The sequence below is a fragment of the Bos indicus x Bos taurus genome, chromosome 10, assembly GCF_003369695.1.
Source record: "Bos indicus x Bos taurus breed Angus x Brahman F1 hybrid chromosome 10, Bos_hybrid_MaternalHap_v2.0, whole genome shotgun sequence".
Taxonomy (NCBI): Eukaryota; Metazoa; Chordata; class Mammalia; order Artiodactyla; family Bovidae; genus Bos; species Bos indicus x Bos taurus.
Window position 1 is genome coordinate 78,659,479 of NC_040085.1, and position 19,058 is coordinate 78,678,536.

Genomic DNA, 19,058 nt, shown 5'->3' on the forward strand with positions numbered 1-19,058 from the left:
CGATTCCATTTACATGAGGTACCTAGAGTGATCAAATTTATACACAGAATATAGAATGTAGGTTGCCAGGGGCTAAAGGGAGAGGGGAATAGGGAGGTGTTTATTGGGTAGAATTTCAATTTTGCAAGATTTAGAGTTCTGCAAGATTTAGGAGATTGGTGGCAAAATAGTGTGAAAATATTTAGTACCACTGAACTGTACACTTAAAGAATGATGCCACTTCTGTGGCAGTCCAGTGGTTAAGTCTCCATATTTTCAATGAAAAGGGCAAGGGTTCAAGCTTTGGTCAAGGAACCAAGATCCCATATGCTACTACTACTAAGTCGCTTCAGTCATGTCCGACTCTGTGCGACCCCACAGACGGCAGCCCACCAGGCTTCCCCGTCCCTGGGATTCTCCAGGCAAGAACACTGGAGTGGGTTGCCATTTCCTTCTCCAATGCATGAAAGTGAAAGTGAAGTCGCTCAGTCGTGTCCGACTCTAGCGACCCCATGGACTGCAGCCTACCAGGCTCCTCCGTCCATGGGATTTTCTAGGCAAAAGTACTACATGCAACCAAAAAAAAGAAAAAAGATTAATATGGTCAATTCTATGCTATAACAATCACTTCCCTACCACAAAATTTAAATACTTTTGTTAAACATTTCACATCTACTATATTAGAAACCAGTTTCCCAAATAATTCTCAAATTATTAAAATAAACAAGTCTGAAAAAAAAAAATAAAATAAAATAAAATAAAAAGTTTTAAAACCTGAAAAAAAAAAAAAATAAAAAAATAAAAAGTTTTAAAACCTGAAAAAAAAAAAAATAAAAAGTTTTAAAACCTGAAAAAAAAAAATAAATAAAAAAATAAAAAGTTTTAAAACCTGAAAAAAATAAAAAATAAAAAAATAAAAAGTTTTAAAACCTGAAAAAAAAAAAAATAATAAAAAGTTTTAAAACCTGAAAAAAAATAAAAATAAAATAAAAAATAAAAAAGTTTTAAAACCTGAAAAAAAAAAAAATAAGTTTTAAAACCTGAAAAAAAAAAATAAAATAAAATAAAATAAAATAAAATAAACAAGAAAAAAAAACACCCAAGTAGACTTTGAACAAAAACAACTAGCATTTTCTAGAAACAAAAAAACCTAACTACAAATCTTATTTTTCATCTTGTTTATAAAGTTTTGTCTCTACTTTTGATTATAGCAACATGCTTTGTTGATATGCAATAAAACTCAAAATTGATTTTACTTCTTCCTGTTTAGGCATCTTATTTTCAGTATATCTCAGTAAATGAGAGCACACAAAATTCTTATTGGACTCATACACCATAAAAAAAAAAAAAAGTCGCTCAGTCATGTCCGACTCTTTGTGACCCCATGGACTATAGCCTACCAAGCTCCTCTGTCCATAGGATTTTCCAGGCAATAGTACTCGAGTGGATTGCCATTTCCTTCTCCAGGAATATTCATCTTTTTTTTGGATGCACATTCATCCAAATATTCATCTTTTTCATTGATTACACCTATGTTTATATTCTTTATCTTAAAAGTAATGCAAATCGTGGCAAATCACATAGGTCAAAAATGGCTACAATGGCAGATTCCATGCCATATGCTCTTATAATCTTATGCTGATACTCTTCCCTTCAAGTGGTAGGGTTCTATACTCCTCTGAACCTGGGGAGACCTTCATGACTACCTCAACCAATAGAAGAGAGCAAAATAACAGTATGTGACTTCCAAAAACTAAGTCAAATATGCCATACAACTTCACCTTGCTCTTTTGGGATGCTCTCTCTTGGAACCCAGCCAACATGCTGTAAGGAAACCAAAAAGTGAAAAACAGAGGTCATACATAGGTGTTCTGGCCTACAGCCCAGGCCCCTACCAACAGCCTGCATTAACCACCAGACACAAGAGTGAGCAAGCCTTCAAATGATTACAGCTCAGGAGAATGAGCTACCTGCTTTCCTCCAGCAGCCCCACCTCATTCCACTTGTTAACAGACAAGCTGTCCCCACCAAGTGAGCCTTACCCAAATTACAGATACACAAGCAAAATAAATGACTGATAGGTCTAAAACCACTAAGTTTTGAGTGGTTTGTTACACAACAATAAATAAATAATACAAGTTCATAAATACAATCTGGAAAATGTACAAAACAAGAAAGAAAAAAAACTTTAATTATCCTAAATTTCACCACAGGTAACATTTGACACATATTTTACAAGCTTGAAAATCCTTTGCCCCAACCAAATAAGATTTCAAATGCTTTGTTTTTAACCAGCTTAAAGGGTTAAATTCTTAAAGGCAGTCAGCTGCTTGCATCTAATAAGAAATAGGAAGGAAGACTATTAGCATTCATCCTACTTTTCTTATCCTGATTCTCTCTTTCACTTACCTGTCCTGAGTGAGGTGTCTGAGGATTGCTGGCCCACCAGTATTCCAATCTATGGATGTGGATCAAGATCTTGGGTTATAACAGCAGCTGCACTGGCCTTCTTCCTTGAAAGAAGCTGCTTAAGCCCCAATTCTGAAATTTTCAAACAAAGAAAATGCTAAATATAGATGTCTTTTTAAAATCACTTATAATTCCATCTCTACAACTGAACAGGGGCTGTTAGAGGAGGTTAAGATTACACAGAAGTGAATCCACAGGTTTCACTAAAATGGATTTGGGTAATACAGATTTAATCCAGCTCTGCTTCTTAACAATTACAAGATTTTAGTGAAGGCACAAATTGTCTGTGCCAGTCCTGAATATCCACTGGAAGGACTGATACAGAAGCTGAAGATCCAATACTCTGGCCAATACTTTGGCCACCTGATGCAAAGAACTGACTCACTGGAAAAGACCCTGATCCTGGGAAAGATTGAAGGCAGGAGGAGAAGGAGGTGACAGAGGATGAAATGGTTCGATGGCATCAGAGGTTGAGATGGTTCAACGGCATCAATGACTTGATGGACATGAGTTTGAGCAAGCTCCGGGAGTTGGTGATGGACAGGGAAGCCTGGCATGCTGCAGTCCATGGGGTTGCAAAAAATCGGACATGACTGAGTGACTGAACTGAACTGAATTGAATCTTATCATGTGATGAAGATTGAGGGGACAGGATCAAAATTTGGGGCTGAGAGTCAGAAGACCTGGATTTTAAGTTCAGTGATCATTCTGCCTTGCTGTAAGAACTTAAGATACTTCTCTAAGATACATCACCTCTAAAAGGAGAGGATTGCATTTCTTGAATAGGTGCCAGCCACGACCAAAATATGAGTTTAAAGTTACCAAACTGTGCTACTGTGAAACCGTCCTTCCTACTATTTTGGTGTTAAAATGGCTTCTTTTATAAGATGATGTGATAGACAGTACTAGTTGTGTTTTAAATACCCTAGAGTCAAAATCAAAAGTTATAACCCTATGTAAATGATCTAAAATTTTTAGAAATTCTAGTGTCTAATATTATTTACATGAATCAAATTCCTTTTACTTCTAACATTCTAAATATTCATTCATTACTCAACTAATATTATATACCTAATATATGACGAGTACTCTACCAGTGGCTGAGGAGCCCTAGAAATATTTCAGACTAATCTCTGCCCTAAAAAAATCTCCCAATGTAACAGGGAAATCAACACATAAACTTCAGATACAATTTAATGAGTTAAGTCTTCAAATAGAGGTTTTGCACCTATGACAAATGATATTAAAGGCAAAGAGTCAATCCACCCAAAAGTTTGGCTTAATAAAATGATCTGGCACGAAAGGAATTATTTCAACACCGATTTATGCTCAGTGGTACCTTTCTCTACCAGCCTCTAGACAACAGAAGGACATACCAAGTTTGCTCCATTTTACATTTCTAGCACATGGTACAATGCCTTGTAAAGAACAGGTATCAAATAGTTTATAAAGAAAAAATGACTTATTAAATGCATGAATTCTCTCTTTTTTCCCCATAGGAATTAAAGTTATAGTACCTTGAAAGTAAAAATTCTTAAGATTTTTTATTCAAAAATAATTTTAAGTGTGTATATTAATCACCCAAACCTATGATATTGGAACCTGGATACGTATGCCTGTTTTGAAAAGCAAAATAAATTCACCATCGACAATCCCAAGAGTGGTGTTCCTGAATAAAAAGACTAGCAGCAATTAATATTTTTTTTTTTAAATATTCTTGAAAGTACTTTTTTACCAAAAACTCTTCAAAACATTTTCCATGAATTATCTCACTTAATCCTGATAACAATGCTTATGAAATGGACTATTAATATTATAATTTTATAACTAGAAAAACTAAGGTATAGAGAAGTTACTTTCAACATCACAAAACTACTAAGCAGGATTGATATTAAAAAAAAAAAATAGGCTGCATGACCCCAGACTACTCTTTCATATTTTTCTTCAACTAAAGAAAAAACAAAACAGATTTTTAGCAGAACTAGGAACATTTGCTCTAATGACTCTTAAAAACACAAACAAAACAAAAAAAAACACTAAACAAAGAGTCCTTTAGTATGTGTGCTAAACACAAATACATATAACACAGTCCCTGACCTCAAAAGCCCCATACACCAGTGCAGTAATGTAAATTAACAAGACATGTCCTTTTTTTCTTTTAAATTATTTCAATGTTAAGCTTATCTGTAATTTCTTTCTCATTTACTTTACATTTACATTATTTTTTCATTTATTTTATATTTCAATTACATTTCCAGGTATTACTACATTGAGTTTTCAGAATATATAGGAAAGGCTTATATGGTTCTAACAGAGAAGGCAATGGCAACCCACTTCAGTACTCTTGCCTGGAAAATCCCATGGACGGAGGAGCCTGGTAGGCTGCAGACCATGGGGTCATGAAGAGTCGGACATGACTGAGCAACTTCACTTTCACACACTGGAGAAGGAAATGGCAACCCACTCCAGTGTTCTTGCCTGGAGAATCCCAGGGACAGAGGAGTCTGGTGGGCTGCTGTCTATGGGGTTGCACAGAGTCGGACACGACTGAAGCGACTTAGCAGCAGCAGCAGCAGCAGAGTATGGTTCTAAAGTTAAATTGAGTTAAAAATTGGAAGACATTGGAAACTTACTTTATATGGACATCCACTTTCAGATAATCACATTATAAAAAACCTACAGAATAAGGAGAGTTGAAATTCATTTTCAATACATGCTCTAACAAAACAATTTCAGATGTAAGTTGCATAATATATTTTTAGCATACAATGTGTTTTACTTCATTTTTTCCTTAGCCTGATTCTAGAACAGACTATAATGCTTTTGATGTTTTACTTTCAGTTTTAACAATTATGTTAAAAAAAGAACTAAATACCAAAATAACAATAGGTGCAGCAAATGCTTTTTAAATATGCCAGAAATTGACTGGGTACGTAACTACTAAAAACACTTTACATGTAGTTCATTTGATCATAATGAACTAATACAATTAAAGGAACGTGGAGATTTATCTCAGCCACTTCATGGGAAATAGATGGGAAAACAGTGGAAACAGTGTCAGACTTTTTATTTTTCTGGGCTCCAAAATCACTACAGATGGTGACTGCAGCCATGAAATTAAAAGACGCTTACTCCTTGGAAGGAAAGTTATGACCAACCTAGATAGCATATTCAAAAGCAGAGACATTACTTTGCCAACAAAGGTCTGTCTAGTTAAGGCTATGGTTTTTCTGTGGTCATGTATGGATGTGAGAGTTGGACTATGAAGCTGAGCGCCGAAGAATTGATGCTTTTGAACTGTGGTGTTGGAGATGACTCTTGAGAGTCCCTTGGACTGCATGGAGACCCAACCAGTCCATTCTGAAGGAGATCAGCCCTGGGATTTCTTTGGAAAAAATGATGCTAAAGCTGAAACTCTAATACTTTGGCCACCTCATGCAAAGAGTTGACTCATTGGAAAAGACTCTGATGCTGGGAGGGATTGGGGGCAGGAGGAGAAGGGGACGACAGAGGATGAGATGGCTGGATGGCATCACTGACTCGATGGACATGAGTCTGAGTGAACTCCGGGAGTTGGTGATAGACAGGGAGGCCTGGTATGCTGCAGTTCATGGGGTCGCAAAGAGTCGGACATGACTGAGCGACTGAAATGAACTGACCTGAATCCATGACTACATTTCACATCTTTCTGCCTATGTAACAAACAATAACTAAGTCTCCTTGCCATATATACCTATTTTCAAAGGAAATCAATATTACAATGACAGAAGCCATAATAAATTATGGGTGTTAGCAGTAATTTCCCAACATCTCCAGTCTGTAACAAATTAGGTGTTTATTAAAGAGTATATATGAATATATATTCCTTCTAAAACAGTACAAGAATGGGGGAAAATGTAAAAAACATAATTGGAAACACTAGCATTGTGAATTCACAGAACTAAATATAAGGCTGCTGGTTCAAAGATCTGGCTTGCCAAATTTTTTCCTATGGGTAAATGTTTGATATCCACTGAGCATTTTACACCACCTCCAAGATTAAGAGTCTTCTGCTAATTCTATGAAGATAAATGAACTCCTAGGTTATTTATGTTCCAAGTAGCTGATACTAGAGGAACAGATCAGAAAAGGGCAACTCAAGCACACTTAAGTTTTATTCAGACCTGTAACAAAGAAATTTGACATACTTTCCACACAGAAGGTGCCTATAGGAAAAAATACATATACATACTAAAAAACAAGAACCAGCATTTACCTTTTTTTAAAAACTAGAATCACTATGCCAGTTAGAATAAGTAAAAGAGGAGAGAAAATCTTCCCAATTACAAACTAAGTCCTCCTAGTCAATACTTCACTCATAAATTATCTGACTAGTTATTTTTATCATACCTGAAGATCCTCATGTCTTTCACCTCCTAATATCTTTTCAAAGGTTTCAGACCCTTTAAGACCATCCAGCCTTAGTTCTAGATGCCATCCAAAAAAAACAGATGTTGACTACCTCCTCAATACCCCCTCTTTATATATGAAATTAATAGCTCTTATAATTCCATTTCACCAAGGTCAAGTTCTGAGTGATGTGTTGCTCACAACTCCAAGCCTATGCTGCATGGCCCCAAATCCCTCCTCTCAAAAAGGTTAACAGGTTATTCTTCTTTTCTCTTAATGAAATACTAATTCCTTGCTACTCAAACTGTGGTTCATAGACTGGTACCAGGAGCAGCATCCAGAAGTTTGTTAGAAATGCAAAATCCCAAGACGTTGGACCTATTGGTTCAGAATCTGCAATTTAACAAGATCCTCATGTGATTCATACACACAGAAAAATTTGAGAGGCACTGTCCTTGTTCACTCTTTTAGGATTTCTTCCTCCTGCTTTACAAGTTCCTCATTTCCTATCTGGCATATAAGGGACCAAACCCTTTTTCTTTTAAGCATGTTAAAACCCACTAAAATGAAACGAGGACTCTTTAAATAAGATCACAGAGTTCTGTATAACCTTCGTTTCATAAAAGATTGTAAACTCCATGAAGACAGGGACTTCACTGTATCCTCAAAACCAAGACAGTGCCAGGTAAATATTTGTAGAGAGAACAAATTAGACAGCAGATGTTCCCTAAAGTCCTCGAACTCTTAACTCTTTGGCTCTTGCATTTGCTATGCAAGCAAAACTCTAAGGCAAAGAAAGCTAAAATAAGAAACCATCCAAATTTGCAAAATGAAAACTATACCACTTTAAAGGATTTGATCAAGGTCACAAGACAGATTCATGATTAAGTTCATAAGGCTCAACATTTTCATCAAATCATTATATGTATGATTTTATTTCATTATTATTTGTTGCTGTTCAGTGGCTAAGTTGTATCCAACTCTTTGTGACCTCATGGACTGCAGCAAGCTAGACATCCCTGTCCTCCACTATAACCTGGAGCTTGCTCAAATTCATGTCCATTGAGTTGGTGATGCTATCTAACTATCTCATCCTCTGCTGCCCTTTTCTCCTTTTGCCTTCAATATTTCCCAGCATCAGGGTCTTTTCCAACGAGTTGGCTCTTCCCATCAGGTGGTCAAAGTATTAGAGCTTCAGCTTTAGCCTAAGTCCTTCCAATGAATATTCAGGGTTGATTTCCTTTAGGACTGACTGGTTTGATCTCCTTGAAGTCCAAGGGACTCTCAAGAGTCTTCTTTAGCACCAATTTGAAGCATCAATTCTTCAGCACTCAGGCTTTTTTATGGTCCAACTCTCATATCCATACATGACTACTGGAAAAGCCATAGCTTTGACTATACAGACCTTTGTCAGCAAAGTGATGTCTTTGCTTTTTACTATGCTGTCTAGGTTTGGCACTGTTTTTCCTCCGAGAAGCAAGCATCTTCTATTTCATGGCTGCAGTCACCATCCACAGTGATTTTGGAGCCCAAGAAGAGAAAAATCTGTCACTGATTCTACTTTTTCCCCTTCCATTTGCCATGAAGTGATGGGACAAGATGCATGATCTTAGTTTTGTGAATGCTGAGTTTTAAGCCAGCTTTTCCACTCTCCATGATTATATTTCACTCTTCATTATTATATTATAGGTCAAATGACTGTAACACTTGCTCTACATATACATCCTCCACTAACATCCAGGTAGTCAGCAAACTCAAATGTCCAGAGAGTTGTGCACTTGGAGCTTCAAATGTACACAATGCTGGAAAGAATCTGTATATAAAAATTAAAGACTACATGGTATGACTAAGTTCTTTCAATCCTTATAAAGCTCGCGTTGAAATCAAGAATAGAAACAAAAGAATAAAGGTATTGAAAAGATTAAAAACAATCAGGAACCAGATATAGCAACAAGATACAGAAAAGATCAGGATTAAAGTAATCAAAGGTTTCAAGGAATGAGATATAGGCAAAAGCAGTTACAAAGACAAAGAAAAATACCAACCGAAGCAGCATCCTCTTCAGCAACCTCTAATGACACATAATGAAAGAAATTTTGAGAACAAGTAAAAATCTGTGGAATATCTCCTGAAGTTAATGTACCATTTCTCCAATCTACTATAGCCTACATATCTAAATTAACAAGTAAATATCCCCTGAATCCTTAAGAGATCAATAAAAAGTAAATTAGGTTCAATATGTACTTGTTTTCTATGGCAAGTAAGTATTGGTTTGGAAATGTTTTCATCAATCTTTATGAAGATTTTCATTAAAAAAAAAAAAAGTTAAACTTTTGATTCATCACCTGCCTTTTACATTTCATTTTCCCAAACTACTTTCAATGTCAGATTAATTCAAAACAGATCACTTCATGCAAAGATTTCTATTTTAAGAAAGTTTTTCTATAAATCACTCCCTTACAAACATACAAACATACACACACACACACCCATACACACACACAGACTGTTAAATCAGGGTGGGCCACGACCACCAGAAAAAAGAAACCAAACAGAAATTGTAAAGGACTAATAAAACTTACTATAAAAAGTAAAGCAGCTACACTGCAAAAGAGATTATGAAGAAAAAAAAATTGGGGGAAATACCTATAATATAAAACAATATATATATGGCACCCCACTCCAGTACTCCTGCCTGGAAAATCCCATGGACTGAGGAGCCTGGTAGGCTGCAGTCCATAGGGTCGATATGAGTCGGATACGACTGAGCAACTTCACTTTCACTTTCCTGCATTGGAGAAGGAAATGGCAACCCACTCTAGTGTTCTTGCCTGGAGAGTCCCAGGGATGGGGGAGCTTGGTGGGCTGCCATCTATGGGGTCACACAAAGTTGGACACGACTGAAGTGACTTAGCAGCAGTAGCAGCAGTATACAAGTTAATAAGAAAAAGTTAATAAGTTAACAAGTTAATAAGAAAAAGCTAGGAGCAGAAATACATGAATACACAACTGACAAAAGAAGAAACAAAACTGTAAGCACAAGATATTCTACTTCACTAGTAGTGACCAAAGAGATGCAAATTACTATCATCTCAGATTAACAAATACTAAAAAGATAAATAATACCCAGTATTTCATAAAGCATGGGGAATCTGACATTCCTATTCATTATTTGGGACTATATTTTTAAATAGTTTATAAAAACTTTCAGGAAAATAATCATATTTTAAAATATGCCCATCCTTTGACCCAACAGTCTCATTTCTAAAAACTTGATCCTAAGTAAATGGATGTGTGCAAATATGTCTGTACAAAAGTCATTACACATGCCGAGCATATGCAGGTGTTCACTAAATATCTGATGAATAAATGAACCAGAATAGTGTTTATTATAGCAAGAATTGTTACTGATAGAAACATCGACAAATAAACCAAGACATAGCCATAGTCTGGAACCCTATGCAGCCACTGGAAAATTATAGAAACAGACCTGTAATTATTTATTAAAAATATATCTATAATACAGATGCAAAAGAAAACCAGTAAAATGTATGTTCATTCCCCCCAAAAAATTAAACACAGAATTACCATGCAATCCAGCAATTCCATTACTGAGCGTATACCTAAAAGAACTGAAAGCAGGACTCACACAGATATCTGTACACCAATGTTCATAGTAGCGTTAATCACAACAGCCAAAAAATGGAAACAATCCAGGTGGCCAGTAGATACTCAGAGTAGTCATATTCCTAGAGACAGAGAGCAGAATGGAGGTTGCTATGGGCTGAGGGGAGAGCAGCAAAGAAAGTTAACCCTGAATAGGTACACAGCTTCATTTTGGAAAGTTCAAGTTCTGGAGACGGATGGTGGGGATAGTTGCACAATCATGTGAATATACTGAATGCCACTGAACTGTATATTTTAAAATGGTTGAAAAAGTAAATTTTATGTTACATATATTTTGCTACAAAAAACAATAATGCAAACCATACACAACCTCTAGACTGGAATGAATACAATGCCTATTTATTATTTTTGAGTCCTACAGTCATAAAAACAAGATTTAAAACTATATATACACACAGTTTTAGTGCTAGCTAAAACTATATATATACACACAACAGTACCTTGGTTACTCCTGTTAAGAGTCATCAAGAACAGTACCAAGTACAAATATTCTCCCTCTGAGATTCAAAGCATAGCTCTGTAAGTTACAATTCTAATAATTCTAAATAACTATAAACACTAAATCAGAGTTAAAACATGTAGTTCTCTGCTTAACTTTATAATTACTTAAGGTTAAAGTCAAATAAATTCCCATGTAAATTAACTCTTTTCCTCTTCAGTGAAAAAAAATGCTAGCTATTTAGTCTGCAAACAGAATGAAGACTTCAAGAAAGAGGAAATACATGAAGTATCTGAATATGCACTAGCAAGCCACCAGAAAACTGAAGAATCAACTACTAAGATCTGAGCCTTAAAGAATATACAGTTTATGGTTAAGATAAGCAATAGGGGGAGCCAAGTCTGACATCACAGTAAATATCAAGAATAGAAAGCCAAAAGCAACCCAGCTCCTTGCATCCTCAGAGAATGGTCTAACACTGGAATAACTCAAAATATTTAGTTAAGGCATACCTAAGGAATCCATTTCATCAAGGAGTAGCAGGTACTTAAGGGCTAAATCCAAATTTAGTGCTAGCTGAAACTTTATAGAGCCCAAGAGCCAGATGTTTCCAGGTGTGGAACAGTCCTCCTGCTTAGCCAGCTGCACTCTCACCTCATGAAATGCTATCCCTGAAACACTCTATCAGTACAGAAAAGCCAGATCAACACACCTGTTCTCCAAAGGAAACCAAGTCAAAGACCCTAAACTGTGAAGTCATCTAGGGCACAGTCAGACCATAAAGAGAAAAAAAGAGAAAAACAGGAATGCATCACATGTAATATGGGTGAATACTGATTCTCATTTTTCTGTCTGTGTAATAGTGGGTGGATCATTTCACGGCAAATAGATGGGGAAACAGTGGAAACAGTGTCAGACTTTATTTTGGGGGGCTCCAAAATCACTGCAGATGGTGACTGCAGCCATGAAATTAAAAGACGTTTACTCCTTGGAAGGAAAGTTATGACCAACCTAGACAGGATATTAAAAAGCAGAGACATTACTTTGCCAACAAAGGTCCATCTAGTCAAGGCTACGGTTTTTCCAGTGGTCATGTATGGATGTGAGAGTTGGACTGTGAAGAAAGCTGAGCGCCGAAGAATTGATGCTTTTGAACTGTGGTATTGGAGAAGACTCTTGAGAGTCCCTTGGACTGCAAGGAGATCCAACCAGTCCATCCTAAAGGAGATCAGCCCTGGGTATTCATTGGAAGGACTGATGTTGAAGCTGAAACTCCAATACTTTGGCCACCTCATGCGAAGAGCTGACTCACTGGAAAAGACTTTGATACTGGGAAAGATTGAGGGCAAGAGGAGAAGGGGATGACAGAGGATGAGATGGTTGGATGGCATCACCGACTCAATGGACATGAGTTTGAGTGAACTCCAGGAGTCAGTGATGGACAGGGAGGCCTGGCGTGCTGAGGTTCATGGGGTGGCAAAGAGTCAGACACAACTGAGCGACTGAACTGAACTAAATAGTGGGTGAAGGTGGGCAGGGGTTGATCACCATCAAAAATGTTTAAAAATTCACTGCTGTAGAATACGTGCACCTGAAGACCTAAGTAGGAATAGATCTGTAATGCCAACAAAATGGAAGAAAAAAAAAAAAAATGTCCATCTTGAGAAGAGATAGACCGTGGTAACAGTCATACAATTCACACACATATCTGAGAAAATTAACCACAATTACACATATCCATAAGAATGAATCTTTAAAAACATAATGTTGATTAGCCAAAGCAAACAAGAATATACATACAGAATGGTTCCATTTTTAGAGTTAAATAAAACTAAATGAAATATACCAACAGCACTGATAATGTTCTTTCTCTTAAGTTGGGTGGTGGGTTCACAGGTATTGATTTTATTATATGCTTTATTATTTACATATATAGCACCATATTCTTATCTATATATCAAGTAGATCATAGTTCAGTTCAGCAAAGTAATGTCTCTGCTTTTCAATATGCTGTCTAAGTTGCTCATAACTTTCCTTCCAAGGAGTAAGCATCTTTTAAGTTCATGGCTGCAGTAATTTTGGATCATAAGGGGAAAGGAAAACAGAAAAGGAAGGGAGAAGGAAGAAAAGGAAAGAGAAGAACAGACATCAATAATGAAACCAACATGGACCTCCTCTCTCACCCTGGAAGGGCACATAGGCTTCCATTAAATACAGGTTCCATCCTGAAACTCCACTAAAACAAAAGTTTTTCGTTTTGAAAGCATAAATCTGAAATGTAACGCAAGTAGGTAACTTACCTGTCTTTGGTTTTGAAAAATTAATATAATGCCTGACGTAAATTAAGAGGAGAAAAAGTAATTTAAAAAATATTTTAATACATTAATGTTCCAATATAACCATCCTAGAATTCATATTAATAAGGAAATAGACACTTGCTCCCACACATAGAAATACCATGAACATGACAGTTACAAATGAAGATTGGCACAAATGATCTGTGTTGGGAAATCAAATACCATAAGCAGCAATGCCACTGATAATAAGATTTTCCAAAACAGTTAACAACTCTTGTTTCTGAACAAAACAAAATACAATTTGCCCTTCGTTTACTCAGTAGTTACATTCCTGGAAAACTCAGTATCTATTAAAGCCAGGCAAAAAAACACTTTGTGTTTAAGTGTAAAACCAAATTAGAATCAGATGAGTACAAACAGGTTTTTCACCCATAAGAAGGTCTGGGGAAATGTTCAAAATCCATGCAGAACTGCCTCGTATCTTGTGGGATGTATGGCTACATTCGTGACTACTGCTCACTGAATGCCAATGCTGTACCTACCCCACCTTAATCACTGTGACAACCAAAAGTGCACCCTCAAAGATCCAAGCACAACATGGGCAGGTACTGACCCCACTGAGAACCAGTGACTTCGAGAAAGGCTGGGTCCCAGTTTAGACTCTAGACAGGCCTTATTTTTCATGACATCATGAAGCTGAATGTAAAGATAAAGTCTAACCAATTTCTAACTTTGGCAAAGGAAGAATCCTCGCACAGTGAAGAAATTTACCATCAGGGAAAATATAAAGGCAGACAAAAACCAAAGGATATTCACCCTAAATAATACTAAAACTGATACATCAAATCGAAAGTTGGTATGCCACCCATACAATGGAAATCTTTAAGGACAGTATTGCTGTTTCGGGCTTCCCTGGTGGCTTAGACAGTAATGAGGGAAACCTACGTTCAATCCCTGGGTTGGAAGATCCCCTGGAGGAGGGCATGGCAACCCACTCCAGTCTTCTTGCTTGGAGAATTCCATGGACGGAGGAGCCTGGCGGGCTACAGTCCATGGGGTCGCAAAGAGCCAGACATGACTGAGCGACTAAGCACACAGCATTGCTATTTTGCTAAAATACAACATGCGTCACAATGGGAAAACACCCTGTAACACTCTTAAGAGATATGATATAGGTCACAAAGCATTTTATTTAATTTTAATATTGACAGCAATGCTATGAGACAGATATCATTGTTTTCTTTAAAAGTAATTTGAAAAGAATAATCTCAACAGGTGAAAGTCAAAGAGCAAGTAAACTGACAGAGACAGGACTTTAAATCCTCTGATTTCAAATACTGTGATCTTTCCCTCACTCTATCTGCTTTACAAAGGCCCAATAAAGGGCAATACAGATCAAAGGAAATTTGTCAGTCAGTACAACAAAAATGTCAACGGCAAAGGCTCAATATAAAGCTTCTACCTACTTTGATAGATGACAAACAGTTGTACTTATACTACATATATCAGTTATTTCTCAATAATTTTAAAATGTTAAAAGTCTCATCTCACATTGAAAAAAGAAGAAAAATAATAAAAAAGTAAAATTTTAGCAATTATCATGATAAATAGTGTCTAATTATTTCCTCACATCGGAAAGATTCTGGATCAGAATACTAATGAAACCTCTACTTAAATTAAGAATCCCGCCACAGTTCAGTTCAGTCGCTCAGTCGTATCTGACTCTTTGAGACCCCATGAACCGCAGCACGCCAGGCCTCCCTGTCCATCACCAACTCCCGGAGTTCACCCAAACTCATGTCCATCGAGTTGGTGATGGCTTCCAGCCGTCTCATCCTCTGGCGTCCCCTTCTCCTCCTGCCCCCAATCCTTCCCAGCATCAGCGTCTTTTCCAATGAAGTCAACTCTTCTCATGAGGTGGCCAAAGTATTGGAGTTTCAGCTTCAACATCAGTCCTTCCAATGAACATCCAGGACTGATCTTCTGACAATTAAAGAGTTAACAAAGTATTTTTAAAAAATCCTTTCAGTTTGGGGAGAAATGCATAACCATTAAGATCTTATCAACTTAAGTAAAGTAGCACAAACGTAGTCATTAGATGGATGGATCAGTACTCTCTCAACATCTAAAGTTCACCTGAAAATGACTACCTGATGGGATGACATATTGAATTAGTTCTTATTATTCATGACTGGTAGATTAACTTTAAAATTCTAAATGGCCTTATGCCATGCTTCTTACTTGGTAATACACTTTCATGGTTCCAAACACCTAGACACACACCGCAGTTTACAATATACGATAAAAATAAAAGCAAAGGCATACTCAGGGCTTGAGGTAAGAGCAAAAAGGAAGTAGTGTGTCTATAATATTATTTCAGTCAAAGAAATAAAGTAAGATCATTTATTACCAAGTGCAATCTCTCTAAACAGCAGAATAATTGATTCAGGATTCCCTTAAAAACAGTAATAGATGGTAAGCTATCAGACTCATTCCTCCGCTAATTCAAAGCCAACACCCAAGAATAGTTGACATTTCTATTTTAAAAGAAAAAAATTTTAATTTACGCTTCTGAATTAATGGGTAAACTTTAACAGACTAGAGTGAAGTCTTTAGGGGTCACAATATACAAGCATATGAAAACTAAAATACAAACTGGAAGTTTGTCTAATACTTTATCCCTCTTTTTTGTGCCTCTTTCCCAAAGAAGATTTTTACCTCAGCATAACTGTGGTTGTTGAAGCCAAAACCTCTACCTCAAAACCACCCTTCTTCCCCACTCATGTACACTTTTTAAGAATATTTACTTATTTAACGAATTTTGGGCTGTGCTGGGTCTTCGTCGCTGTGCAGGCTTTTCTCTAGTGGCGGCAAGTCGGGGGCTCCTCTGTAGGTGCAGCGCGAGGACTTCTCACTGTGGTGGCTGCCCTTGTTGCAGAGCATGGGATCCAGGACACACAGCTTCAAGCAGCTGTGGCACACAGGCTCCCCAGTTGCGGCTCCAGGGCTCTAGAGAACAGGCTCACCAGTTGTGGCACGTGGGCTCAGCTGCTCCGCAGCATGAGAGACCTTCCCACAAACCCTGTCTCCTGCATTGGCAAGTGGACTCCTCACCACTGAGACACCAGGGAGCCCCTCATGTATACTTTCAACACTCCATTTTCCTGACTTAAAATCCACTCCATTACAATGTCCATAATTTCTTATGATATCCACACAAACTGCACTGATTTTTTTTTATTAGTAGCTAATGTAAAGTACATGCAATAGAGCTTAAAAGAATTATCAATTACTGGAATACCACAAAGAATACAGCACCTCAGCACTTTACAATATTGAAAAAAAATTCCAATTTCTCCTGAAAATTTTCCAATTCAAGGTTTCCAGGACACAGATTGAAATTCAATTTAAATGTTCCACCCACCTCGACACAAGGGTTTGTAAAAAAAAAAAAAAATAACAGTAATACTAATAATAGTAAAGAAAAAATGAAAACAACAACAACAACATAATGTCCCACCTCAAAGCCTCCATATATGCCATAACCCCCAGACACATTTGCTAAAATTTCAAATAATGACTGACAAGTGTTTTGGGATAACTATATAGATACACAAATACACACACGCACACACACAATACATATGTGCACACTATAAATAGACATCTATCGAAATAGTGTGGATATATATATAGTGCACATGTATATAAATACACACACACACACGAGCGCGCGCACGTAGACATCTATTTGAGGAAGGCACGGCAACCCACTCCAGTATTCTTGCATGGAGAATCCCATGGATAGAGCAGCTTGGCAGGCTGCAGTCCACAGGGCCACAGAGAGTCGGACACAACTGGAGTGACTTAGCACACACAAGCTCATACATCTATTTATCTATCCATACTACCTAAATACAGAAAACAACAGGAAATTCTAGGACTCATTGAAAATACAATAGTTGCCATATATAAAGAACTGACTTTATGCTAGGTATCATTCTAAGAATTTAGCCACAATGGTGTGGTCACTAACCTAGAGCTGATGTCCTGGAGTGTGACCTGAAGTGGGCCTTAGGAAGGATTATTACAAACAAAGCTAGCGGAGGTGATGGAATTCCAGTTGATATTTAATATCCTAAAAGATGATGCTGTTAAAGTGCTGCACTCAGTATGTCAGCAAATTTGGAAAACTCAAGTCAGTTTTCATTCCAGTCCCAAAGAAGGGCAATGCCAAACAATACTGAAACTACCCTACAACTGTGCTCATTTCACATGCTAGCAAGGTTATGCTCAAAATCCTTCAAGACAGCCTTCAGCAGTACATGAACTGAGAAATTCCAGATGTACAAGCTGGGTTTAGAAAAGGCAGAGGAATCTCATCATGCGAGAGCACCAAGACTGCACCTCGCTGTTGAACAACCATCGACAGGAGGACACTGGAACCCACCAAAAAAAAAGATAATCCACATCCAAAGAAAGAAGAAGCCACAGCGGGATGGTAGGAGGGGCACATTCACAGTAAAATCAAATCCCATATCCACCAGGTGGGTGACCCACAGCCTGGACAACAGTATTACAAAAGAAGTTCCCACACTGCTGTGAAGATTCTGACCCCCACATTAGGCTTCCCAGTCTGGGGATCTGACAAACGGACAAGGAATTCCCAGGGAATCTGGCCTTGAGGGCCTGCGGGATTTGATTAAAGGACTTCCAGAGGACTGGGAGAAACAGAGACTCCAGTTTTGGAGGGCACAAACAAAATTTAGCACGCACCGAGACCCAAAGGAGAGGAGCAGTGACCCCACAGGAGATGGATTCAAAACTAGCTGCTAGTTCTGGAGGATCACCTGTGGAGGTGTGGGTTGGCAGGGGCTCACCACAGGGGCAGGGGCACTGGAAGTTCCCCCTTGGCATAAACCCTCCTGGAGTTCACCATTAACCCTAACATAGAGCCCTTAGACCCCAGGGCTGGGTCCCCTCAGGCCAAACAACTACCAGGGAGGGAGTGCAATCCCAGCCAACAGCAGATGGTTGGACAGTCAACCAAGTCCAGGAAGCACAGAGAGTCCCAGGCAGGATTAAAGCCTTACTGAACAAGGCCCTGCCCACCAAACAAGACCCAGTTTTTCCCATAGCCAGTCCCTCCCATCAAGAAGCTTACACAAGCCTCTTAGCCTCAGCCATCAGAAGGCAGACAGAAGAAGAACAGTCTCACATTGGCTAATGCAAAAATCCTATTTCAGAAAGTTAATCATGATGAAAAAGCAGAAAGTTATGTCCCAAATGAAGGGACGTGATAAAACCTCAGAAAAAAAACTAAATGGAGACAGGCAACCTTCCAGAAAAAGAATTCAGAATAATGATAGTGAAGATGATCCAGAATCTTGGGAAAAGAATGGAGGTAAAGATTGAGAAGAGGCAAGAAATGTTTATCAAAGACCTACAAGAACTAAAGAACAAACAGACAGAGAAGAATAATATACTAGAAGGAATCAATAGCAGAATAACTGAGGCAGAAGAATAGATAAATAGCCTGGAAGACAGAATGGTGGAAATCACTGCCACAGATCAGAATACAGAAAAAAGAATGAAAAGAAAAAAAGACAGCCTAAGAGAACTCTGGGACAACATTAAATACACCATTTGCAGTATAGGGGTCCTGGAAGGAGAAGAGAGCGAGAAAGGACCTGAGAAAATACTTGAGAGATAACAGCTGAGAACTTCCTTAACATGGGAAAGTAAATAGTCAACCAAGTCCAGGAAGCACAGAGAGTCCCAGGCAGGATAAACCCAAG

General features: G+C 37.7%; 1 protein-coding gene across 7 annotated transcripts in view; it reads right to left on the minus strand.

Annotated features, from left to right (window-relative positions):
• NUMB (NUMB, endocytic adaptor protein) overlaps positions 1–19,058 on the minus strand; it is a 162,855-nt gene that overhangs the window by 115,551 nt on the left and 28,246 nt on the right. For 4 of the 7 annotated variants that reach the window (XM_027552358.1, XM_027552356.1, XM_027552354.1 and 1 more), the window contains exons 2-3: positions 2,389–2,520; positions 1,761–1,803 (exon numbers count right to left, since the gene is read on the minus strand). In XM_027552358.1, the coding sequence (XP_027408159.1) occupies positions 1,761–1,802 (42 nt within the window). In that variant the 5' untranslated portion in view covers position 1,803; positions 2,389–2,520. The remainder of the gene's footprint in view (positions 1–1,760; positions 1,804–2,388; positions 2,521–19,058) is intronic. The other 3 variants (XM_027552362.1, XM_027552361.1, XM_027552359.1) reach the window with 1 other exon arrangement.